At 45.9% G+C, this 27393-nt stretch overlaps 1 protein-coding gene across 1 annotated transcript in view; it reads right to left on the bottom strand.

The window, feature by feature from the left end:
- Positions 1 to 27393, bottom strand: part of LOC135550804 (protein turtle homolog B-like) — a 187968-nt gene that overhangs the window by 69456 nt on the left and 91119 nt on the right. The window contains exon 4 of the mRNA XM_064981929.1: positions 24525 to 24676. Within this exon, the coding sequence (XP_064838001.1) occupies positions 24525 to 24676 (152 nt within the window). The remainder of the gene's footprint in view (positions 1 to 24524; positions 24677 to 27393) is intronic.

The following is a 27393-nucleotide window of genomic DNA, read 5'->3' on the forward strand; positions in this document are numbered from 1 at the left end:
CTAGTCCCTGTTGGGCTGATTTTTTAATTTTTAATTTCACCTTTATTTAACCAGGTAGGCAAGTTGAGAACAAGTTCTCATTTACAACTGCGACCTGGCCAAGATAAAGCAAAGTAGTTTGACACATAACACAGAGTTACACATGGAGTAAAACAAACATACATTAAATAATACAGTAGAAAAATAAGTCTATATACAATGTGAGGAAATGAGGTGAGACAAGGGAGGTAAAGGCAATAAATAGGCCATGGTGGCAAAGTAAATACAATATAGCAATTAAAACACTGGAATGGTAGATTTGACAGTAGATTAGTGTGCAAATTGATGTGGGATTGGTGTGGGCTAGCCTGTGTTGGGCTGATGTGGGACTGGTGTGGGCTAGCCTGTGTTGGGCTGGTGTGGGACTGGTGTGGGCTAGCCTGTGTTGGGCTGGTGTGGGATTGGTGGGGGCTAGCCTGTGTTGGGCTGGTGTGGGCCTGGTATGGGCTAGCCTGTGTTGGGCTGGTGTGGGATTGGTGGGGGCTAGCCTGTGTTGGGCTGGTGTGGGATTGGTGTGGGCTAGCCTGTGTTGGGCTGATGTGGGACTGGTGTGGGCTAGCCTGTGTTGGGCTGGTGTGGGACTGGTGTGGGCTAGCCTGTGTTGGGCTGGTGTGGGATTGGTGGAGGCTAGCCTGTGTTGGGCTGGTGTGGGTCTGGTATGGGCTAGCCTGTGTTGGGCTGGTGTGGGATTGGTGGGGGCTAGCCTGTGTTGGGCTGGTGTGGGATTGGTGGGGGTTAGCCTGTGTTGAGCTGGTGTGTGATTGGTGGGGGCTAGCCTGTGTTGGGCTGGTGTGGGATTGGTGGGGGCTAGCCTGTGTTGGGCTGATGTGGGATTGGTGGGGGCTAGCCCGTGTTGGGCTGGTGTGGGCTAGCCTGTGTTGGGCTGGTGTGGGCTAGCCCGTGCCCACCGAATACTCAAATTGGGCCAATGGGGTCATGTTTTCTGGGAATAAACACTGGACCAGGCATTTAACCAGTTGTATCATTACATCATATAATACATAATTTCTTATGAGTGTAACAATTAGTGTTATCGTTTTATTTGTATACATGTATGTTCATGAATGAGTACAGGATGGGACACAACTTGTTGTCCGACAAGAAACAACATTTAGGAGATCAAGTCACACTACACTACTTCCATAGTGGTGCAACGCACATCCTGAGCAGAAAGCTAACGTTTTCAATCTCACTGTAGCCATTCATTAATTACATTTGACAAATTCCTAAATCATTCCACCGTTATTTATGTTGTAGTTGTAAATGAGAACTTGTTCTCAACTAGCCTACCTGGTTAAATAAAGGTGAAAAAAAAAGTTATGTACAGACAGTGGTTTTTACAAAGCCATTTACTCAATAGAGCCAGAGTCATTCATTCTCACATTCACCCCCTCAAATCTAACGGACCAATTAAAGGCCAAGTACAGTGGTCTTGATATCCATATGAAATCATTTCTAGATAACATTAATAGTTCACCCAGATAATAGGAAAAGTTTACCCACATGTGTTACTGTACATGTGGTAGACGTGTTACTGTACATGTGGTAGACGTGTTACTGTACATGTGGTAGATGTGTTACTGTACATGTGGTAGATGCGTTACTGTACATGTGGCACATGTGTTACTGTACATGTGGTATATGTGTTACTGTACATGTGTAACATGTGATTAGAGGTCGACCGATTATGATTTTTCAACGCCGATACCGATACGGATTATTGGAGGACCCAAAATGCCGATACCGATTAATCGGCCGATTTTTAAAATTAATTTCTTTGTAATAATGACAATTACAACAATACTGAATTAACACTTATTTTAAATATAATACATCAATAAAATCAATTCAGCCTCAAGTAAATAATGAAACATGTTCAATTTGGTTTAAATAATGCAAAAACAAAGTGTTGGAGAAGAAAGTAAAAGTGCAATATGTGCTATGTAAGAAAGCTAACGTTTCAGTTCCTTGCTCAGTCCAAGATGGCGTAGCAGTCAGATGTCTTGTCGTGTCCCTTGTATATATCGTTTTTTTAACATATTTTTCTTCGCATATCTTTTAAAGCATTTTTCTAAACCTCAACATCTAAATACTCTCCTGCAACCCACCTCACCCAATGTAGCGTGGATCTGCTTTTTTTTCTCTAAAGTATTTATATTTACTTCGGATCCGGAACCCCTCAACTGAAGCTAGCCAGCTAACTACCAGCTATCAGTCAGCAAACCATTGCTAGCAGTCATCAGCTCTCGCCAGTTCGAACAACGCGACTCTAACCAGAGCATAACGGACCTATTATTTTTATCCCCGGATTCCCACCGCAAACGGAACATTTTCATCTGGATCTTCACAACTAGCTAACTAGCTAACCGCAACCCCGGATGACTACTCCTGGCTAGCGTTTCCATCCACTTAGCTTGAAGCTAGCCCGGCCAGAGCTCCTGTGCTACCACCGAAGCATACTCCTGGGCTACAATATCCGGACCCACGACCGGTCTATCGATGTCACCGCATGAAGAGGCATAAACAGACTTAACCCCATCACGACGTCCCCCAAAGGCTAACTTTCTAGCCCTTGCTATCTGCTTGCTTGTTAATTCGGCCTGCTAACTGCTAGCTTGTTCAGCCCCGGTCTGCTAACTGCTAGCTTGTTTAGCCCCGGCCTACTAACTGTTAGCTTGTTAGCACAGGCATGCTAACTGTCTGAATCGCCGCGTCCCCAGCCAGCCCAACCACTCACTGGACCCATATTTACTTTCAATCTCTTTTCGATTTTTAATTCGATTATACCTTCCGGTAACCTGCCTCACCCAATGTGATATGGAATCGCTATTATTTTTTATTTTTAGAACACATTCAAGAACCTCCAGAAGCTAACCAGCTAACTAGCTACAAGCTATTTAGTCATTGTTAGCCACTGCTAGCGGCTTTTACCTTCTGCACAGCCAGCCAGTTTTTTTTTAGCCTGGATAATACTCGCCAGTCTAGCTTCCCTGTCCCATTCCCCGCTGCCCCCTGGACACTGTGATCACTTGGCTACATAGCTGATGCCTGCTGGACTGTCCATTAATCACGGTACTCCATTCTGTTTGTTTATGTTTTATCTGTCGGCCGCACTCAGGCTCCGTGTGTAGTTAATCCGACCCTCTCTGCCTAGTCAACGCCATTTCACCCGCTGTTGTTATGCTTGCTGATTAGCTGTTGTTGTCTCACCTACTGTTTTAGCTAGCTGTTAGAGCCGATTTGGACATATTTGTATAAAAGACCGAACATATGGAGCTCCATGTATATTTGTGTAAATATATTAAAGATGAATGTAAATGATGAAATATTAGGTACATACCTTTATGATTTATATTTACCTGATTGAGATATATTCATTTGTTGTTAGTGTAACTCCCCTCTTGCCTATTCATTGTATTGTGGTAGGTGTGTAAGGATAAAGGCAGGAAGTTGGGCCTTTGGGAGGGGGAGTCCTTGCTAGATGCAGGAGCGGTATTTTTTAATTTTACTAGGCAAGTCAGTTAAGAACAAATTCTTATTTTCAATGACGGCCTAGAAACAGTGGGTTAACTGCCTGTTCAGGGGCAGAACGACAGATTTGTACCCTGTCAGCTCGCAGATTCGAACTTGCAACCTTTTGGTTACTAGTCCAACACTCTAACCACTAGGCTTCCCTGCCGCCCCGGCATACAGACAGGTCATAATATGTATTTTCCATATCAAGTATTCTATTCTTTAAGTTGATTGGAGAAGAATCATTTATTTGTTAGATGTAAGAAGAATAAACATTTTTGTTGCACCATATCCCTGGATGTCATTGAATGTTTGGCCGTTTGGAAACTTTGAGTGTGGACTGTATGCGTACCAAACAACCCCGCTTCAGGCTTGGGCAGTGGCTATGGTAAAGACGAAAGGAAGCCACTACAATCAAGTCAAAAAACTCAGTGAAGGATTACTATCGGAAGGAAATCTCCAGTTCGGACACACTCTGGATATTGTTGTATTTGTAATTGCATTCGGATCTTAAGGACAGCTCGCTTGGAAGGATTTGAACTCCTAGAATTCGCCAGCCGTGAGTAACCACTGCAAATGAATGAGCTGCCCTGTTCAATGCGATCGTTTGATCATGCATATTATGGAAGTGCAAATGTGCTTTTAATTGGAATGTTTGATAAACTTGGGAATGGAATTCAAAACACAGCGTTGTGAAAACATTGAAGAAGATTAAGTTTGGGAAACACTGAGATCCTACGCACAATGTAGCCTAATCTTATGTCTATTTGGCCTAACGTGGAAATGCAATGCATCAACGCAACGAATGCAATCTAAGGATCTAAAGATTCTGCGTGTTTAAACTTCATTAAAGGGACAACTTATAATGGGATGAAACACTTCTGATTACTGTATGCCTCGCTGTATGTCTCTCTCAAATGTCAATATGCCTTGTATACTGTTGTTCAGGTTAGTTATAATTGTTTTAGTTTACAATGGAGCCCCTAGTTCCACTCTTCATACCCCTGATACCTCCTTTGTCCCACCTCCCACACATGCGGTGACCTCACCCATTAAAACCAGCATGTCCAGAGATGCAACCTCTCTTATCATCACCCAGTGCCTGGGCTTACCTCCGCTGTACCCGCACCCCACCATACCCCTGTCTGCGCATTATGCCCTGAATATATACTACCACGCCCAGAAATCTGCTCCTCTTATTCTTTGTCCCCAATGCTCTAGGCGACCAGTTTTGATAGCCTTTAGCTGCATCCTCATACTACTCCTCCTCTGTTCCGCGGGTGATGTGGAGGTAAACCCAGGCCCTGCATGTCCCCAGGCACCCTCATTTGTTGACTTCTGTGATTGAAAAAGCCTTGGTTTCATGCATGTCAACATCAGAAGCCTCCTCCCTAAGTTTGTTTTACTCACTGTTTTAGCACACTCTGCTAACCCTGATGTCCTTGCCGTGTCTGAATCCTGGCTCAGGAAGGCCACCAAAAATTCTGAGATTTCCATACCCAACTATAACATTTTCCGCCAAGATAGAACTGCCAAAGGGGGAGGAGTTGCAGTCGACTGCAGAGATAGCCTGCAAAGTAATGTCATACTTTCCAGGTCCATACCCAAACAGTTCGAATTACTAATTTTAAGAATTACTCTCTCCAGAAATAAGTCTATCAATGTTGCCATCTGCTACCGACCCCCCTCAGCTCCCAGTTGTGCCCTGGACACCATTTGTGAATTGATCGCCCCCCATCTAGCTTCAGAGTTTGTTCTGTTAGGTGACCTAAACTGGGATATACTTAATACCCCGACAGTCCTACAATCTAAGCTAGATGCCCTCAATCTCACATAAATCAACAAGGAACCCACCAGATACAACCCTAAATCTGTAAACAAGGGCACCCTCATAGACGTCATGCTGACCAACTGGCCCTCCAAATACACCTCCGCTGTCTTCAACCAGGATCTCAGCGATCTCTGCCTCATTGCCTGTATCCGCTACGGATCCGCAGTCAAACGACCACCCCTCATCACTGTCAAACGCTCCCTAAAACACTTCTGTGAGCAGGCCTTTCTAATCGACCTGGCCCGGGTATCCTGGAAGGATATTGACCTCATCTCGTCAGTTGAGGATGCCTGGTCATTCTTTAAAAGTAACCATTTCACCATTTTAGATAAGCATGCTCCGTTCAGAAAATGCAGAACTAAGAACAGATATAGCCCTTGGTTCACTCCAGACCTGACTGCCCTCGACCAGCACAAAAACATCCTGTGGCGGACTGCAATAGCATTGAATAGTACCTGCAATATGCAACTGTTCAGGGAAGTCAGGAACCAATACAAGCAGTCAGTCAGGAAAGCAAATGCCAGCTTCTTCAGGCAGAAATTTGCATCCTGTAGCTCTAACCCCCAAAAGTTCTGGGATACTGTGAAGTCCATGGAGAACAAGAGCACCTCCTCCCAGCTGCCCACTGCACTGAGGCTAGGTAATACGGTCACCACTGATAAATCCATGATTATCAAAAACTTCAACAAGCATTTCTCAACGGCTGGCCATGCCTTCCGCCTGGCTACTCCAACCTCGGCCAACAGCTCCACCCCCCACGCAGCTACTCGTCCCAAGCCTCTCCAGGTTATCCTTTACCCAAATCCAGATAGCAGATGTTCTGAAAGAGCTGCAAAACCTGGACCCGTACAGATCACCCGGGCTTGACAATCTGGACCCTCTATTTCTGAAACAGGCAATCTCTATGGGGGTGCCACAGGGTTCGATTCTCGGGCAGACTCTTTTTTCTCTATATATATCAATGATGTTGCTCTTGCTGCGGGCGATTCCCTGATCCACCTCTAGACGACACCATTCTGTATACTTCCGGCCCGTCCTTGGACACTGCTATCTAACCTCCAAACGAGCTAGAATCGGCTTTCTATTCTAGAATCAGCTTTCTATTCCGCAACAAAGCCTCCTTCACTCACGCCGCCAAACTTACCCTAGTAAAACTGACTATCCTACCAATCCTCTACTTCGGCGATGTCATCTACAAAAGAGTTTCCAACACTCTACTCAGCAAACTGGATGCAGTTTGTCACAGTGCCATCCGTTTTGTTACTAAAGCACCTTATACCACCCACCACTGCGACCTGTATGCTCTAGTCGGCTGGCCCTCGCTACATATTCGTCGCCAGACCCACTGGCTCCAGGTCATCTACAAGTCCATAAAGCGCCGCCTTATCTCAGTTCACTGGTCACGATGGCATCACCCACCCGTAGCAAGCGCTCCAGCAGGTGTATCTCACTGATCATCCCTAAAGCCAACACCTCATTTGGCCGCCTTTCGTTCCAGTACTCTGCTGCCTGTGACTGGAACTAATTGCAAAAATCGCTGAAGTTGGAGACTTATCTCCCTCACCAACTTCAAACATCTGCTATCTGAGCAGCTAACCGATCGCTGCAGCTGTACATAGTCTATCGGTAAATAGCCCACCCAATTTTACCTACCTCATCCCATTTATTTACTTTTCTGCTCTTTTGCATACCAATATCTCTACCTGTACATGATGATCTGATCATTTATCACTCCAGTGTTAATCTGCAAAATTGTAATTATTTGCCTACCTCCTCATGCCTTTTGTATATAGACTCTCTTTTTTTCTACTGTGTTATTGACTATTACTCCATGTGCAACTCTGTTGTCTGTTCACACTGCTTTGCTTATCTTGACTAGGTCTTAATTACAATTGAGAACTTGTTCTCAACTAGCCTACCTGGTTAAATAAAGGTGAGAATTTTTTTTAAAAAAAAGCAAACATATGAAAGCTGGTGGTTCCTTTTAACATGAGTCTTCAATATTCCCAGGTAAGAAGTTTTAGGTTGTAGTTATTATAGGAATTATAGGACTATTTCACTCTATACCATTTGTATTTCATTAACCTTTGACTATTGGATGTTCTTATAGGCACTTTAGTATTGCCAGTGTAATAGTATAGCTTCCGTCCCTCTCCTCGCTCCTCCCTGGGCTCGAACCAGCAACACAACGACAATTAGCGCACGTTAATTAGCTGGTCATTTCACTTCGGTTACACCAGCCTCATCTCGGGAGTTGATAGGCTTGAAGTCATAAACAGCGCAATGCTTGACGCACAGCGAAGAGCTGCTGGCAAAATGCACAAAAGTGCTGTTTGAATGAATGTTTACGCGCCTGCTTCTGCCTGCGACCGCTCAGTCAGATACTTAGATGCTTGTATGCTCAGTCAGATTATATGCAACGTAGGACACGCTAGATAATATCTAGTAATATCATCAACCATGTGTAGTTAACTAGTGATTATGATTGATTGTTTTTTATAAGATAAGTTTAATGCTAGCTAGCAACTTACCTTGGCTTACTGCATTCGCGTAACAGGCAGTCTCCTTGTGGAGTGCAACGAGAGAGAGGCAGGTCGTTATTGCGTTGAACTAGTTAACTGTAAGGTTGCAAGATTGGATCCCCTGAGCTGACAAGGTGAAAATCTGTCATTCTGCCCCTGAACAAGGCAGTTAACCCACCGTTCCTAGGCTGTCATTGAAAATAAGAATGTGTTCTTAACTGACTTGCCTAGTTAAATAAAGGTATATATTTTTTTTAATAAATAAAAATTGGCAAATCGGCGCCCCAAAATACCGATTTCCGATTGTTATGAAAACTTGAAATCGGCCCTAATTAACCGGCCATTCCGATTAATCGGTCAACCTCTACATGTGATACTATACATGTGGCACATGTGTTACTGTACATGTGGTACTGTACATGTGGTAGATGTGTTACTGTACATGTGGTACTGTACACGTGGCACATGTGTTACTGTACATGTGGTACTGTACATGTGGCACATGTGTTACTGTACATGTGATACATGTGTTACTGTACATGTGATACATGTGGTATAGCGAGACCAGGTCGACAGACGTAGTAGTAAGTGAGATGTGGTGTGTGTGTGTGTGTGTGTGTGTGTGTGTGTGTGTGTGTGTGTGTATATGTCTGCATGCGTATGTGTGCTTGAGTGAGAGTGTGTGCTTCCCACGCAACCGTCACCTTTAGTTCCACCAAAGACTAACAGTACTTTCAACAACCAATCAACCACCTGTTACCCAAAAGAAAAGCGGGCCATATGACATCACCATCTTACATTACGAAAAGAAATACAGAAATAATTAATATATTTATATGGAGAGAACACACTCCACTACCACCCTTCTTCAATGCATAATGTGACAGAGGTGTACCATAAGCTTAACCAGAAAATCCAACAATCTACATAAAATACTCTGTTTATGTCAAAGTGTAAGAAATATTCTGTTTAAGATAAATATAAAAATGCATAATTAATATAGTCATTGCATAAGTATTCAGCCCCTTTATTTAGGCAAGCCTCAATGAGTTAGGAGTAAAACGTGGTTGAACAAATCACATAATAACTTTGGCTCACTCTGTGTCAAAATCGTTATAAGGAGTAGACCAGGATGCAACATGGTATGTTTCAACAACGCAGCCACTGCCAGCTAGCCTACTCCAGCAGTACTGTATCGTTTCAATCATTTTAGTCAATAAGATTCTTGCTACGTAAGCTTAACTTTCTGAACATTCTGAACATTCGAGACGTGTAGTCCACTTGTCATTCCAATCTCCTTTGCATTAGCGTAGCCTCTTCTGTAGCCTGTCAACTATGTGTCTATCTATCCCTGTTCTCTCCTCTCTACACAGACCATACAAACGCTCCACACCGCGTGGCCGCGGCCACCCTAATCTGGTGGTCCCAGCGCGCACGACCCACGTGGAGTTCCAGGTCTCCGGTAGCCTCTGGAACTGCCGATCTGCGGCCAACAAGGCAGAGTTCATCTCAGCCTATGCCTCCCTCCAGTCCCTCGACTTCTTGGCACTGACGGAAACATGGATCACCACAGATAACACTGCTACTCCTACTGCTCTCTCTTCGTCCGCCCACGTGTTCTCGCACACCCCGAGAGCTTCTGGTCAGCGGGGTGGTGGCACCGGGATCCTCATCTCTCCCAAGTGGTCATTCTCTCTTTCTCCCCTTACCCATCTGTCTATCGCCTCCTTTGAATTCCATGCTGTCACAGTTACCAGCCCTTTCAAGCTTAACATCCTTATCATTTATCGCCCTCCAGGTTCCCTCGGAGAGTTCATCAATGAGCTTGATGCCTTGATAAGCTCCTTTCCTGAGGACGGCTCACCTCTCACAGTCCTGGGCGACTTTAACCTCCCCACGTCTACCTTTGACTCATTCCTCTCTGCCTCCTTCTTTCCACTCCTCTCCTCTTTTGACCTCACCCTCTCACCTTCCCCCCTACTCACAAGGCAGGCAATACGCTCGACCTCATCTTTACTAGATGCTGTTCTTCCACTAACCTCATTGCAACTCCCCTCCAAGTCTCCGACCACTACCTTGTATCCTTTTCCCTCTCGCTCTCATCCAACACTTCCCACACTGCCCCTACTCGGATGGTATCGCGCCGTCCCAACTTTCGCTCTCTCTCCCCCGCTACTCTCTCCTCTTCCATCCTATCATCTCTTCCTCTGCTCAAACCTTCTCCAACCTATCTCCTGATTCTGCCTCCTCAACCCTCCTCTCTTCCCTTTCTGCATCCTTTGACTCTCTATGTCCCCTATCCTCCAGGCCGGCTCGGTCCTCCCTCCCGCTCCGTGGCTCGACGACTCATTGCGAGCTCACAGAACAGGGCTCCGGGCAGCCGAACGGAAATGGAGGAAAACTCGCCTCCTGCGGACCTGGCATCCTTTCACTCCCTCCTCTCTACATTTTCCTCCTCTGTCTCTGCTGCTAAAGCCACTTTCTACCACTCTAAATTCCAAGCATCTGCCTCTAACCCTAGGAAGCTCTTTGCCACCTTCTCCTCCCTCCTGAATCCTCCTCCCCCTCCCCCCTCCTCCCTCTCTGCAGATGACTTCGTCAACCATTTTGAAAAGAAGGTCGACGACATCCGATCCTCGTTTGCTAAGTCAAACGACACCGCTGGTTCTGCTCACACTGCCCTACCCTGTGCTCTGACCTCTTTCTCCCTCTCTCTCCAGATGAAATCTCGCTTCTTGTGACGGCCGGCCGCCCAACAACCTGCCCGCTTGACCCTATCCCCTCCTCTCTTCTCCAGACCATTTCCGGAGACCTTCTCCCTTACCTCACCTCGCTCATCAACTCATCCCTGACCGCTGGCTACGTCCCTTCCGTCTTCAAGAGAGCGAGAGTTGCACCCCTTCTGAAAAAACCTACACTCGATCCCTCCGATGTCAACAACTACAGACCAGTATCCCTTCTTTCTTTTCTCTCCAAAACTCTTCAGAGTGCTGTCCTTGGCCAGCTCTCCCGCTATCTCTCTCAGAATGACCTTCTTGATCCAAATCAGTCAGGTTTCAAGACTAGTCATTCAACTGAGACTGCTCTTCTCTGTATCACGGAGGCGCTCCGCACTGCTAAAGCTAACTCTCTCTCCTCTGCTCTCATCCTTCTAGACCTATCGGCTGCCTTCGATACTGTGAACCATCAGATCCTCCTCTCCACCCTCTCCGAGTTGGGCATCTCCGAGCGCGGCCCACGCTTGGATTGCGTCCTACCTGACAGGTCGCTCCTACCAGGTGGCGTGGCGAGAATCTGTCTCCTCGCCACGCGCTCTCACCACTGGTGTCCCCCAGGGCTCTGTTCTAGGCCCTCTCCTATTCTCGCTATACACCAAGTCACTTGGCTCTGTCATAACCTCACATGGTCTCTCCTATCATTGCTATGCAGACGACACACAATTAATCTTCTCCTTTCCCCTTCTGATGACCAGGTGGCGAATCGCATCTCTGCATGTCTGGCAGACATATCAGTGTGGATGACGGATCACCACCTCAAGCTGAACCTCGGCAACACGGAGCTGCTCTTCCTCCCGGGGAAGGACTGCCCGTTCCATGATCTCGCCATCACGGTTGACAACTCCATTGTGTCCTCCTCCCAGAGCGCTAAGAACCTTGGCGTGATCCTGGACAACACCCTGTCGTTCTCAACTAACATCAAGGCGGTGGCCCGTTCCTGTAGGTTCATGCTCTACAACATCCGCAGAGTACGACCCTGCCTCACACAGGAAGCGGCGCAGGTCCTAATCCAGGCACTTGTCATCTCCCGTCTGGATTACTGCAACTCGCTGTTGGCTGGGCTCCCTGCCTGTGCCATTAAACCCCTACAACTCATCCAGAACGCCGCAGCCCGTCTGGTGTTCAACCTTCCCAAGCTCTGGATAAGAGCGTCTGCCAAATGACTTAAATGTAATGTAATGTAAATGTTTCCATCCTTTATTTTGGAATAGAAAACTTCAAAGAACAAAAACAACAAAACTAACAACCGAATCGTGACGCTAGAATAATGCTCATAGGCAACTATACATAGGCAAGATCCCACAAAGCACAATGGGAAAATGGTTACCTAAATTTGATCCTCAATCAGAGACAATGATAAACAGCTGCCTCTGATTGGGAACCATACTAGGCCAACATAGAAATATAATTCACCTACAGTGCCTTGCGAAAGTATTCGGCCCCCTTGAACTTTGCGACCTTTTGCCACATTTCAGGCTTCAAACATAAAGATATAAAACTGTGTTTTTTTGTGAAGAATCAACAACAAGTGGGACACAATCATGAAGTGGAACGACATTTATTGGATATTTCAAACTTTTTTAACAAATCAAAAACTGAAAAATTGGGCGTGCAAAATTATTCAGCCCCCTTAAGTTAATACTTTGTAGCGCCACCTTTTGCTGCGATTACAGCTGTAAGTCGCTTGGGGTATGTCTCTATCAGTTTTGCACATCGAGAGACTGAATTTTTTTCCCATTCCTCCTTGCAAAACAGCTCGAGCTCAGTGAGGTTGGATGGAGAGCATTTGTGAACAGCAGTTTTCAGTTCTTTCCACAGATTCTCGATTGGATTCAGGTCTGGACTTTGACTTGGCCATTCTGGATACCTGGATTCTGGACACCTGGATATGTTTATTTTTGAACCCTTCCATTGTAGATTTTGCTTTATGTTTTGGATCATTGTCTTGTTGGAAGACAAATCTCCGTCCCAGTCTCAGGTCTTTTGCAGACTCCATCAGGTTTTCTTCCAGAATGGTCCTGTATTTGGCTCCATCCATCTTCCCATCAATTTTAACCATCTTCCCTGTCCCTGCTGAAGAAAAGCAGGCCCAAACCATGATGCTGCCGCCACCATGTTTAACAGTGGGTATGGTGTGTTCAGGGTGATGAGCTGTGTTGCTTTTACGCCAAACATAACGTTTTGCATTGTTGCCAAAAAGTTCAATTCTGGTTTCATCTGACCAGAGCACCTTCTTCCACATGTTTGGTGTGTCTCCCAGGTGGCTTGTGGCAAACTTTAAACGACACTTTTTATGGATATCTTTAAGAAATGGCTTTCTTCTTGCCACTCTTCCATAAAGGCCAGATTTGTGCAATATACGACTGATTGTTGTCCTATGGACAGAGTCTCCCACCTCAGCTGTAGATCTCTGCAGTTCATCCAGAGTGATCATGGGCCTCTTGGCTGCATCTCTGATCAGTCTTCTCCTTGTATGAGCTGAAAGTTTAGAGGGACGGCCAGGTCTTGGTAGATTTGCAGTGGTCTGATACTCCTTCCATTTCAATATTATCGCTTGCACAGTGCTCCTTGGGATGTTTAAAGCTTGGGAAATCTTTTTGTATCCAAATCCGGCTTTAAACTTCTTCACACCAGTATCTGGGACCTGCCTGGTGTGTTCCTTGTTCTTCATGATGCTCTCTGCGCTTTTAACGGACCTCTGAGACTATCACAGTGCAGGTGCATTTATACGGAGACTTGATTACACACAGGTGGATTGTATTTATCATCATTAGTCATTTAGGTCAACATTGGATCATTCAGAGATCCTCACTGAACTTCTGGAGAGAGTTTGCTGCACTGAAAGTAAAGGGGCTGAATAATTTTGCATGCCCAATTGTTCAGTTTTTGATTTGTTAAAAAAGTTTGAAATATCCAATAAATGTCGTTCCACTTCATGATTGTGTCCCACTTGTTGTTGATTCTTCACAAAAAAATACAGTTTTATATCTTTATGTTTGAAGCCTGAAATGTGGCAAAAGGTCGCAAAGTTCAAGGGGGCCGAATACTTTCGCAAGGCACTGTAGATGAAATAATAGGCGTTGGGATGATTTTTTATGACAAACCCTTCCTCTTTCCCCCATAGATACATACAGTAGGGGCAATACCAAAATAATGTCAGTGATCTAATGATTCTGTCTCTTCGTAGCAAAGTCTGCAGAGGTGAGATGGTTGTATGCCCCATATAAGGTGCACTCGGAAAGTATTCCGACCCCTTAACTTTTTCCATATTTTGTTACATTATAGCCTAATTCTAAAATGGATTAAATAGTATTTTTCCCTCATCAATCTACACACAATACCCCATAATGACACAGCAAAGACATTTTTGGGGGGGAATTTTTCCAGATTTTTTAAAAATAAAAAACATTTACTTAAATATTCAGATCCTTTAAACAGTACTTTGTTGAAGGACCTTTGGCAGAGATTACAGCCTCGAGTCTTCTTGGATATGACGCTACATGCTTGGCACACATGCATTTGGGGAGTTCCTCCCATTCTTTTCTGCAGATCCTCTCAAGCTCTGTCAGGTTGGATCTCCAGAGATTTTCGAATCAGGTTCAAGTCCGGGCTCTGGCTGGGCCAATCAAAGGACATTCAGAGACTTGTCCCGAAGCCACTCCTGCTTTGTCTTGGCTGTGTGCTTATGGTAGTTGTCCTGTTGAAAGGTGAACCTTTGCCCCAGTCTGAGGTCCTGCGCACTCTGGAGCAGGTTTTCATCAATGATCTCTTTGTACTTTGCTCCATTCATATTTCCCTAGATCCTGACTCGTCTCCCAATCCCTGTCGCCGAAAAACATCCCCACAGCATGATGCTGCCACCACCATGCTTCAGAACTTTGAAAGTTTCTTCAGGTGCAGTTGCAAAAACCATCAAGCACTATGATGAAACTGGCTCTCATGACCGCCACAGGAAAGGATAAGTTCATTAGAGTTAACTGCACTTCAGATTGCAGCCCAAATGTTTTTTGTTTTACCTTTATTTAACTAGGGAAGTCAGTTAAGAACAAATTGTTTATTTTCAACAACAGCCTAGGAACAGTGGGTTAACTGCCTTGTTCAGGGGCAGAATGACAGATTTTTATCTTGTCAGCTCAGGGACTCGATCTTGCAACCTTTCGGTTGCAACCAACGCTCTAACCACTAGACTACCTGCCGCCCCAAGTAACAGACACATCTGAACATCAACTGTTCAGAGGAGACTGTGTGTATCATGCCTTCATGGTCAAATTACTGCAAAGGAACCACTACTAAAGGACACCAATAACAAGAAGAGACTTGCTTGGGCCAAGAAACACAAGCAATGGACACCGGTGGAGTCCAAATTTGAGATTTTTGGTTCCAACCTCTGTGTCTTTGTAAGATGCAGAGTAGTTGAACGGATGATCTCTACATGTGTTGTTCCCACCGTGAAGCATGAAGGAGGAGGTGTTATGGTGTGGGGGCAATTTTCTGGTGACATTGTCAGTGATTCATTTAGAATTCAAGGCGCACTTAACCAGCATGGCTACCAGAGCATTCTGCAGTGATACACCATCGCATCTGGTTTGCGCTGAGTGGGACTATCATTTGTTTTCAACAGGACAATGACCCAACACACCTCCAGGTTGTGTAAAGGCTATTTGACCAAGAAGGAGACTGGTGGAGTGCTGCATCAGATGATGCCTCCACAATCATCCAACCTCAACCCAATTGAGATGGTTTTGGATGAGTTGGACCGCAGAGTGAAGGAAAAGAAACGTGTATAAGTGTATCAGAATATTTGGGAAGTCCTTCAAGCTGGTTTAGAGAATGCTAAGTTTGTGCAAAGCTGTCATCAAGGCAATGGGTGGCTACTTTGAAGAATCTAAAATATATTTAGACTTTTTTAAGACTTTTTTGGTTACTACATGATTCCATATGTGTTATTTCACATTTTTTAACAATGTAGTAAATAGTAAAAATAAAGAAAAACCCTTGAATGAGTAGGTGTGTCCAAACTTCTGACTGTAAAGTATTCAGACCCCTTGACTTTTTCCACATTTTGTTATGTTACAGCCTTATCCTAAAATTGATTCAATAGTTTTTCCCCCCTCAATCTACACACAATACCCCATAACGACAAAGCAAAAACAGGTTTTTAGAAAATTTGGTTAATTTATTCAACAACAAAAAAGCTGAAATATCACATTTACATAAGTATTCAGACCTTTTACTCAGTAATTTGTTGACGCATCTTTGGTAGCGATTAAAGCATCAAGTCTACTTGGGTATGGCACAACAAGCTTGGCACATCTGTATTTGGGGAGTTGGCATTCAGGCCAAAGAGTTCCATTGTGGTTTCATCAGACCAGAGAATCTTGTTTCTCATGGTCTGAGAGTCTTTAGGTGCCTTTTAGCAAACTCCAAGTGGGCTGTCATGTGCCTTTTACTGAGGAGAGGCTTCTGTCTGGCTACTCTATCATAAAGGCCTGATTGGTGGAGTGATGCAGAGATGGTTGTCCTTCTGGAAGGTTCTCCCATCTCCACAGAGGAACTCTAAAGCTCTGTCAAAGTGACCATCGGGTTCTTGGTCACTTCTCTGACCAAGGCCCTTCACTAATTTCTCAGTTTGGCCAGCTCTAGGAAGAGTCTTGGTGGTTCCAAACTTTTTCCATTTAAGAAAGGGAAAGGGGGGTACCCAGTCAGTTGTACAACTGAATGTCTTCAACTGAAATGTGTCTTCCTCATTTAACCCAAGCCCTCTGAATCATAGCGGTACGGGGGGCTGCCTTAATCAACATCCAAGTCTTTCGGCGCCCGGGGAACAGTGGGTTAATTGCCTTGCTCAGGGGCAGAATGACAGATTTGTACCTTGTCAGCTTGGGGATTCAATCCAGAAACCTTCCGAATGATGGAGGCCACTGTGTTCTTGGGGACCTTCAATGATGCAGACATTTTTGGTACCCTTCCCCAGATTTGTGCCTCGACACAATCCGGTCTTGGAGCTGTACGGACAATTCCTTCGACCTCATGGCTTGGTTTTTGCTCTAACTTGCACTGTCAACTGTGGGACCTTATATAGACAGGTGTGTGCCTTTTCACATCATGTCTAACCAATTGAATTTACCACAAGTGGACTCCAATCAAGTTGTAGAAACATCTCAAGGATGATCAATGGACACAGAATGCACCTGATCTCAATTTTGAGTCTCAAAGCAAAGGGTCTGAATACTTATGTCAATAAGGTATTTATGTTCTTTATTTTTAATACAAAAATACAAAAACCTGTCTTCGCTTTGTCATTATGGAGTATTGGGTGTAGATTGATGAGGAAACGAAATATTCTTTAAAGTCAAAACTGTGTAGAAATGATAATGTACCTACATTTATACAAGTTTATTGACTGTGTCCAGCTCGCTAATAATCACCTAAAGGTAAACAGTCAGGGATTATTGGAAATTCCAAAAATTATGGTTAAAGGACTATCTTTTGCAAATTTTGACGGCAAGGAAATATAACCAATTATCAGAGCGGCCCCCCGGATCTCGTTGAAGACCAAATGTGGCCCCCGGGCAAAATGAGTTTGACACCCTTGATATACAGCAATATTTCAAGCTTTCTGTGATTTTCAAGCAGATTTTCCTTCACTTTGAAAATGTGAAGTAAGTTGTGGGTCAGTAGGAAAATGTTTCAGTTTAATTCCTTTTTAGATGTAGTGTAGTTTTAAGGCAGCACAATGTGACAACTTTGCAAGGGGTCTGTATGTAGACTTTGGCTGGCGACTGTATGTAGGATCTATAGGATTATCCAATCAGGTGTGAGCGTTTCATGTGTAGCTGGTTCAGCATCAACCCCCACCTGGCTCACTAGTCTTTGACTTATAATCTTTTAATACAATGTTGCCCCATTCCAAAATGACCCCATGGCTTGCTCCCTACCCCTATGAACTTCGTGGTACGGTAAATCTGACAGGATTGGATGGGTGGTGGATGTAAGTAATATGGCACAAAAGGGTGGATGAAATGTAAAAAGAGGATGAACAAGTGGAAAGGGAGGATGGCTATGTAGCCCTAGAGGGGAGGAGGAGGACAAACAAGGTAGTGAGTTGTCTCTTCCTGTTTGTAACAGGTCACAGGAGATGAGAGTGGAGGCTGCAGCCATGCAGTCCTCAATCAGAGGGCCCACATAGGCAAAGAGATGGATGACTAAATCTACCTTGAGGGGGAGTCTTACAACTGGGAAGAGGGAAGGAAAGCAGGAAGTGTGTGTAAATAGTCTAAAGCGGTCACCTGTCCTTAATCTACACTGATATGAAAAAACCCAGGATGTGTGTAAGTGATAGGTGTTGGATACTTTGCTTGCACCAGTTCAGTGTGATCATCACTGGATGTTCTGGGGTTTTCAGATCAAAGTAGAGCTGCTGATACAAGGACAAAGAGCGAAATAAAGGCCATATTACCTATGCCTCAACAGCCCTCTCTCTCTCTCTCTCTCTCTCTCTCTCGTGCTCTCACACACACACACACACACACTTTTACTCTCCTCTTTTCTCTGTGCATGTGTGTCTCAGGGAGCGGAGATAGAAAGCAGCTGAAAAGAACACATAAACACATAAACAAACACACAAACACACCCACACGGGAGCACTCCTCCACTCCTATCCCTCAAAAGTCAATGGAACAAACACGGTTGTAAGCTCTGTCAAAACCAGTGTTCATTCGTTCAGCTCTCCACCACGACATATATCTGATGCAGCGTCAAGGAGGGCAAAGTCCATTTTCTTATAATTTACACTTCAAACTACATTAACATTCAGCGATGCTTGCTAGTGTCATGTAATTACAGTCCCCCCAGGATTCCTCAATTGTTACATGTCATGCTAAATCAACAATTCCCCACATAGTATGCGAGTGCTTGCACATTTGACCAATCACTGCACTATTTATGCATAAAACAGTCCAACCATCTAAATTCTATTGCATAAAATTACCCATCACAGCAGTACAAAGAGGGCTCACTATTTCAACCAATCACTATACATTTACCATATAATAAAGTTCAATCAAGCCACACGTCAACAAAGGTTTTCCCTCATCAGAGCATTTTCGTGACAAATTTGACAAAATCACTGCATATTGCACCTAACCTCTGTTGCTATTCAGAAGCAAAAGGAGGTGAATAGGGAAATCGCTCAAAAGCTAAGGACCTGTAGGATCATAGACATGACTTTCTCGAGCGAAGGCCACATTTGGACGCAACATCACCTTAAAGTCGCCTGGTCAGAACTGAGTACCGGATAACGCGTGGAGATCCCCAACACGTTTAGCGGAGGCTAAAGCGAATGATCTCCTCTAACCAAGGCTGCCTGTGCCAACGGGGAGCTACTGGTGCACCAGAGTGTTGATGCATACCACTACTGACATATTGTTGGTTCTGACCACTACTGACCACTACTGGGCCATGTCCAGTAGGCTGCGAGATGCATCCAGGAACTCATCAAAAATAGCCCATTGGAATGGTAGGCATTGGCACTGGCACTGGCAAAAACACACTGTGTCCCATACTTTTTCAGAACCAGGAAATACCAGCTGTACCATCCGTCCTGGATCTTTGACATAGGGACCACTCGGATTGCTATTCTAACTACTTCTCTGATAGAGTTCAGTGTGTCAAATCGGAGGGTCTGCTGTCCGGACCTCTGGAAGTCTCTATGGGGGTGCCACAGGGTTCAATTCTTGGACCGACTGTCTTCTCTGTATACATCAATGAGGTCGCTCTTGCTACTGGTGAGTCTCTGATCCACCTCTACGCAGACGACACCATTCTGTATACTTCTGGCCCTTCTTTGGACACTGTGTTAACAACTCTCCAGGCAAGCTTCAATGCCATACAACTCTCCTTCCGTGGCCTCCAATTGCTCTTAAATACAAGTAAAACTAAATGCATGATCTTCAACCGATCGCTACCCGCACCTGCCCGCCTGTGCAACATCACTACTCTGGACGGCTCTGACTTAGAATACGTGGACAACTACAAATACTTAGGTGTCTGGTTAGACTGTAAACTCTCCTTCCAGACCCATATCAAATATCTCCAATCCAAAGTTAAATCTAGAATTGGCTTCCTATTTCGCAACAAAGCATCCTTGGCTCATGCTGCCAAACATACCCTTGTAAAACTGACCATCCTACCAATCCTCGACTTTGGCGATGTCATTTACAAAATAGCCTCCAATACCCCACTCAACAAATTGGATGCAGTCTATCTCAGTGCAATCCATTTTGTCACCAAAGCCCCATATACTACCCACCATTGCGACCTGTACGCTCTCGTTGGCTGGCCCTTGCTTCATACTCGTCGCCAAACCCACTGGCTCCATGTCATCTACAAGACCCTGCTAGGTAGAGTCCCCCCTTATCTCAGCTCGCTGGTCACCATAGCATCTCCCACCTGTAGCACACGCTCCAGCAGGTATATCTCTCTAGTCACCCCCAAAACCAATTCTTTCTTTGGCCGCCTCTCCTTCCAGTTCTCTGCTGCCAATGACTGGAACGAACTACAAAAAGCACTGAAACTGGAAACACTTATCTCCCTCACTAGCTTTAAGCACCAACTGTCAGAGCAGCTCACAGATTACTGCACCTGTACATAGCCCACCTATATTTTAGCCCAAACAACTACCTCTTTCCCTACTGTATTTAATTAATTAATTAATTTTGCTCCTTTGCACCCCATTATTTTTATTTCTACTTTGCACATTCTTCCATTGCAAATCTACCATTCCAGTGTTTTACTTGCTACATTGTATTTACTTTGCGACCATGGCCTTTTTTTGCCTTTACCTCCCTTATCTCACCTCATTTGCTCACATCGTATATAGACTTGTTTATACTGTATTATTGACTGTATGTTTGTTTTACGCCATGTGTAACTCTGTGTCGTTGTATGTGTCGAACTGCTTTGCTTTATCTTGGCCAGGTCGCAATTGTAAATGAGAACTTGTTCTCAACTTGCCTACCTGGTTAAATAAAGGTGAAATAAATAAATAAATAAAATAAAATTGCCTGCTTCTGGAGACGGGCAGATATATCCTCCCTCAAAATGGGCGCTTAGGCCTCGGGAATAGTCAACGTGAGGATGCCACCGAAGTGTGGGGTATGCACAACAAATTGTAGCCTGTACCCTGACGTCATTGTTCACATGATCCAGGGCGACACTGCAAATGCGCGCGATTGGTCGGAGCAGACAGCGAGCCTCCAGTGAAGTGCCATCTGAAGGGGCGGGACGCCAACTCATGGACTGGGAGAGATTGGTTATTTTTCCATTTCCACTACTTTTGACAACCATGTGTCTGAACGTGGAGAAGGGACACTTTTCATTGAAATCACCTGCAGGAGACAACATTTTTGATACCCGTGAACACTGATGAACTTAGGGGTTTATGTGCCAAGGTTTGCCTAAAGCCTGGCCCATTCTGGGTACAAGGGCTCCGGCGATCAGTGACATATCTCAAGTGGCAGTACCACCTGAGGGTACTGTTGTCACAATGAGCCTCACTCGGTTTAGGTGGTAAGATGCGTTCCGGTAACCGGCTGGCACCCAGCACTTGGCCTCACGCATTTAACAATAGACACTGGGAAAATAACTTTATCATGGAGGTTACCCAACCGACCAGTCATAGGCACTGGTAACAAAGTGCCTTGTAGCATGGATGGGAATGGGACAGACGGCTCTGAAAAATGGACCCCTTCGGTGGTAACAGGCAGGGGCAATTCATAATCCAATGGAATTCCCAGGAATCACCTACAGGGCCCATAATCTATATCAATAGACACCTCATAGGGACTAGTGAGCTACAGGGAGGACTCGGCAATGGTCACCTATGGGGGAGGGGTGCTCCCTTGTGGACAGAGATTGATATACGCCTTGGACCGCGTGAACACCGTGGAGCACAGGGTACCAGGGGGCATTAAACATGGACAAGCTTCCAACACACGTTGTGCTTCCGTGAGACTATTGCCTGCATGAAGACCTGTCCCTTTATGGGCACAGAGGGCTCTGGCATTGGCTAACGTAGTAACCTGTTTGCTGTAACAAAATGTGTGGACACTGTCGTCATGGCAATGTTTTTGTAGATCGGCACAGCTGCTCTGGGCCTACTTCCTCATCGGAGGAGCATGGAAGCCCCTCTATCTCTACTCCCTCCAACTCAAGGAAATGAAAATAGGAATGGGGTTGCCATATGCCGGGGGAACGCTAGTAAGCTTCATTCACCGGAAGTTATGATGATAGCCGACATTAGCCAGGAGGCTCATTAGTCTAAGCTAGGCTAGTTAGCCTCGTTGACCAAAGCACGGTCCATTTAAAATAACCAAGCGACTTCAGGCTACGTATAGTAAACAAGACAGCTACACAAGCAACTCCACCATGGGGAGGCAGGAATAGCTAATAATATCTAGCTCGCCTCGGCAAGTTATCCAACCTGGCTAGAATGCTATGCAGTGCTCATTAGCTAGCCTGGTCTCGAAAGTGTACGTAGGACCGGATCACTGAGGTGGGACCCACACCCTTCTGCGAAAAGAGACATGCGGTGCTTAACCAAGGCAGACACAGGCGGCTGGGAGATACTCACAAAATCTGGTCGCCCTCTCTCTTTGAGTAGCCTCCTGTAACCAGCAACAGAGCGCTCTGGAGCCCGGAAGACATTTGACCTGACCAACGACCCAAACCATCATCCACGTCCCGCAACTCAGACTCAGACGAGGTACGAGCACCCAGGAGAGGAAGTCACTATCAGAAACACCAAACTCCCGAAAGAATGCTTCACAATTGACAAAAGAACAAGCGCCACTGACTCGTAGAGGAACAATGCCAGCCGTCCCCTAGTCTCACACACAAACTGATTCAAGCGAGGGTAGCTTGAGCATGCACCGTGCCGAGACAAACAAGACAACCAATGTGAGTATCTTTTGATTCCTTGGGGCATCGGTGCGAACCCAACCCGGCTTGTTAGCCTTTGTCGTTTAGGATGCATTAGTCATCTTACTTATTGCTATAGCCAGGCCAAGCAATTAGAAGAATAACTAATTGTTAGTGATCAGGAAACTTATGAGATTCTTATGATATCTCAATCTCTTCATTCAAAGACTCAATCATGGACACTCTTACTGACAGTTTTAGCTGCTTTGCGTGATGTATTGTTGTCTCTACCTGCTTGCCCTTTGTGCTGTTCCCTGTGCCCAATAATGTTTGTACCATGTTTGTGCTGCTACCATGTTGTGTTTTTATTTTATTTCACCTTTATTTAAGCAGGTAGGGAAGTTGAGAACAAGTTCTCATTTACAACTGCGACCTGGTCAAGATAAAGCAAAGCAGTGCGACAAAAACAACACAGAGTTACACATAAAGAAACGTACAGTCAATAACACAAAAGAAAAATCTATGTACAGTGTGTGCATATGTAGAAGATTAGGGAGGTAAGGCAATAAATAGGCCATAGAGGTTAAATAATTACAATTTAGTATTAATACTGGAGTGATAGATGTGCAGATGATGATGTGCAAGTAGAGATACTGGGATGCAAAAGAGCAAGAGGGTAAGTAATAATATGGGGATGAGGTAGTTAGGTGGGCTATTTACAGATTGGCTGTGTACAGGTACAGTGATCGATAAAGCTGCTCTGACAGCTGATGCTTAAAGTTAGAGAGGGAGATATAAGACTCCAGATTCAGAGATTTTTGTCATTCATTTCAGTCATTGGCAGCAGAGAAATGGAATGAAAGGCGGCCAAAGGAAGTGTTGGCTTTGGGGATGACCAGTGCAATATACCTGCTGGAGCGCGTGCTGCGGGTGGGTGTTGCTATGGTGACCAGTGAGCTGAGATAAGGCGGGGCTTTACCTAGCAAAGATTTATAGATGACCTGGAGCCAGTGGGTTTGGCGATGGATATGTAGTGAGGGGCAGCCAACGAGAGCATACAGGTCACAGTGGTGGGTAGTATATGGGGCTTTGGTGACAAAACGGATAGCACTGTCATAGACTACATCCAGTTTGCTGAGTAGAGTGTTGGGGGCAATTTTGTAAATGACATCGCCGAAGTCAAGGATCGGTAGGATAGTTTTACGAGGGTATGTCTGGCAGCATGAGCGAAGGAGGCTTTGTTGCGAAATAGAAAGCCTATTCTAGATTTAATTTTGGATTGGAGTCTGGAAGGAGAGTTTACAGTCTAACCAGACACCTAGGTATTTCTAGTTGTCCACATATTCTAGGTCAGAACCGTACAGAGTAGTGATGCTAATCGGGCGGGACGGTGCGGGCAGCAATCGGTTGAAGAGCATGCACTTAGTGTTGCTACCATGTTGTTGTCATGTTGTGATGCTACCATTGTGACCACTCTCTCACTCTATGTGCCAAATTCTCTCTTTGCTCTTGTTTTCCTTAATAGGATGTCGGTGGGCGGAGCCGGAGGGTCGTCAGCGAAATGGGACACACCTGGGCTTGGGTGTGTCCCAGGATAAATTCACCTCTTCCCCATGCAGACACAGATTTTGGTTGTTTTTGTCATTTTTTTCCCAACCAACGTGGAGATAAGGTATAACAAAATATATTTATTTAACTAAAGTCAACTAAAGTGGTTGTGTGCATAAATGTGATAATAAGGGGTGTTGAAAGGTGCCAACGCAAACAACCAAAAACAGCCACAAAAATGCCAAAAACTGGTCAGCCAAACACATGCATTTCACTACACCCCCAATAACATCTGCTAAACATGTGTATGTGACATAAAATTTGATTTGATTTTAGGTGGGGCAAACACATGAAGTGGTGAAGTGGGGGTCCTACCTTGTACTTGATGCTGTCCTCCAGGGGCTCACCCTCCCGGAGCCAGTTGATGGAGGGCATGGGGTTGCCGGAAGCAACGCAGCTCAGGGTGATGCTGCCGCCTTCCTTGGCCTCAACGTACAGTGGCGGCGTGTCCGTGAAACTGGGGGGAGCTGTGAAGAGGACAATATAAAATAAACGGTGAGAAAAATGTTATGGGCAAATATCAGAAGGGAAAATCTCTAATGTTCCAATGTTGTATGTGTTCTAAATCAAATCAAATTTTATTTGTCACATACACATGGTTAGCAGATGTTAATGCGAGTGTAGCGAAATGCTTGTGCTTCTAGTTCCGACAATGCAGTAATAACCAACAAGTAATCTAACTAACAATTCCAAAACTACTGTCTTATTGTCACGCCTTGGTCTTAGTATTTTGTGTTTTAGTTTATTAGTTAGTCAGACCAGGGTGTGACATGGGGTTATTATGTATTGTGTTTTCGTATTGGGGTTTGTAGTGTCTGGGATTGTAGCTGATTAGGGGTGTGTGTGTGTGTTAAATAGGTTGGCTGCCTGAGGCGGTTCTCAATCAGAGTCAGGTGATTCTCGTTGTCGCTGATTGGGAACCGTATTTAGGTAGCCTGGTTTTCGCTTTGTATTTCGTGGGTGATTGTTCCTGTCTCTGTGTAGTGTGCACCAGTCAGGCTGTATTAGGTTTCACGTTCTGTTTGTTGTTTTTGTATTTATTAGTTATTCGTGTATAGTTCGTTCGTTTGTCTTCCTAATAAACATGAGTAACTTACACGCTGCATTTCGGTCCGACTTTCTTTCAACAAAAGAAGAACGCCGTTACAGAATCACCCACCAAACACGGACCGAGCAGCGTGTCAACAGGCAGGAGCAGCGCAAAGAGGAGCCGCGTATTAAGGATTTCTGGACATGGGAGGAAATCCTTGACGGAAGAGGACCCTGGGCTAAACCAGAGGAGTGTAGCCGCCCTAAAGTGCAGCAGGCGAAGAGGAAACAGGAGCTACACGAAAGGCAACAGAAGCAGCTTCAGTGGGAGAGGCTACACCATTTGGAGAATTGGACATGGGAGGAGGAACTGGACGGAAAAGGACCCTGGGCTCAGCCTGGTGAATATCGCCGCCCCAAGGAGGAATTAGAAGCGGCTAAAGCGGAGAGGCGCAAGTATGAGGAGGCAGCACGGCGACGTGGATGGAAACAGGAGCAGCCCACAATGGAATATAGTATGGATATAACGACGTGGGAAGAAATAGACAGGTGGGCGGCCGACCCAGAGAGAGTGCCGGAGCCCGCTTGGGATTCACTGGAGCAGTGCGAAGAGGGCTATAGAAGAATGGAGTTGAAAAGAAAGTCACGGCGGCGCAGAGCGAAACCCGAAAAGCAGTCCCAAATTTTTTTTGGGGGGGGGGGCTATCAGGGAGTATGGCTGCGTCAGGTAGGAGACCTGCGCAATCTCCCTGTGCTTACCGGGGGGCTAGAGAGACCGGGCAGGCACCGTGTTATGCAGTGGTGCGCACGGTGTCCCCAGTGCGGGTGCATAGCCCGGTGCGGTATATTTCAGCTCCGCGTATCGGCCGGGCTAGATTGAGCGTCGAGCCAAATGCTATGAAGCCGGCTCTACGCATCCGGTCTCCAGTGCGTCTCCTTGGGCCGGCTTACATGGCACCAGCCTTGCGCTCGGTGTCTCCGGTTCGCCTACATAGCCCAGTGCGGGCTATTTCTCCTCACAGCACTGGCAGGGCAACCGAGAGTATTCAACCAGGTAAGGTTGGGCAGGCTCAGTGCTCAAGAGCTCCAGTGCGCCTGCACGGTCCGGTCTATCCAGAACCACCTCCACACCCCAGCCCTCCAGTAGCAGCTCCCCGCACTAGGCTTCCTGTGCGTGTCCTCGGCCCAATACCACCAGTGCCAGCACCACGCATCAGGCCTACAGTGCGCCTCGCCTGTTCAGCGCAGCCAGCGCTTTCTCCCTCTCCTGCGCTGTCGGAGTCTCCCGTCTGTTCAGCGGTTCCAGAGCCTTCCTCCTCTACAGCGCTGCCGGAGCCTCCTGTCTGTATAGAGCAGCCTGAGCTGCCAGTCTACATGGAGCAGCCAGAGCTGTCAGTTTGTATAGAGCAGCCTGAGCTGCCAGTCTACATTGAGCAGCCAGAGCTGTCAGTTTGCATAGAGCAGCCTGAGCTGCTAGTCTGCATGGAGCAGCTAGTCTGCATGGAGCAGCCAGAGCTGCCAGTCTGCAAAGAGCTGCCAGTCTGCATGGAGTTGCCAGTCTGCGTGGAGTTGCCAGTCTGCAAGGAGCTGCCAGTCTCCATGGAGCCGCCAGAGCTGTCAGTCAGTATGGAGCAGCCAGAGCCGCCAGTCAGCATGGAGCAGCCAGATCTGTCAGTCAGCATGAAGCAGCCAGATCTGCCAGTCAGCCAGACTCTTCCAGATCTGCCAGTCAGCCAGACTCTTCCAGATCCGCCAGACAGCCAGACTCTTCCAGATCTGCCAGTCAGCCAGACTCTTCCAGTCAGCCAGACTCTTCCAGATCTGCCAGTCAACCAGACTCTTCCAGATCTGCCAGTCAACCAGACTCTTCCAGATCTGCCAGTCAACCAGACTCTTCCAGATCTGCCAGTCAACCAGACTCTTCCAGATCTGCCAGTCAACCAGACTCTTCCAGATCTGCCAGTCAACCAGACTCTTCCAGATCTGCCAGTCAACCAGACTCTTCCAGATCTGCCAGTCAACCAGACTCTTCCAGATCAGATCAGACTCTGCCAGAGTCAGCCAGGATCCGCCAGTCGGCCAGGATCTACCAGTCAGCCAGGATCCGCCAGTCAGCCAGGATCTGCCAGATCTGCTAGTCAGCCAGGATCCGCCA

This window comes from Oncorhynchus masou, chromosome 12 (genome assembly GCF_036934945.1).
Source record: "Oncorhynchus masou masou isolate Uvic2021 chromosome 12, UVic_Omas_1.1, whole genome shotgun sequence".
NCBI lineage: Eukaryota > Metazoa > Chordata > Actinopteri > Salmoniformes > Salmonidae > Oncorhynchus > Oncorhynchus masou.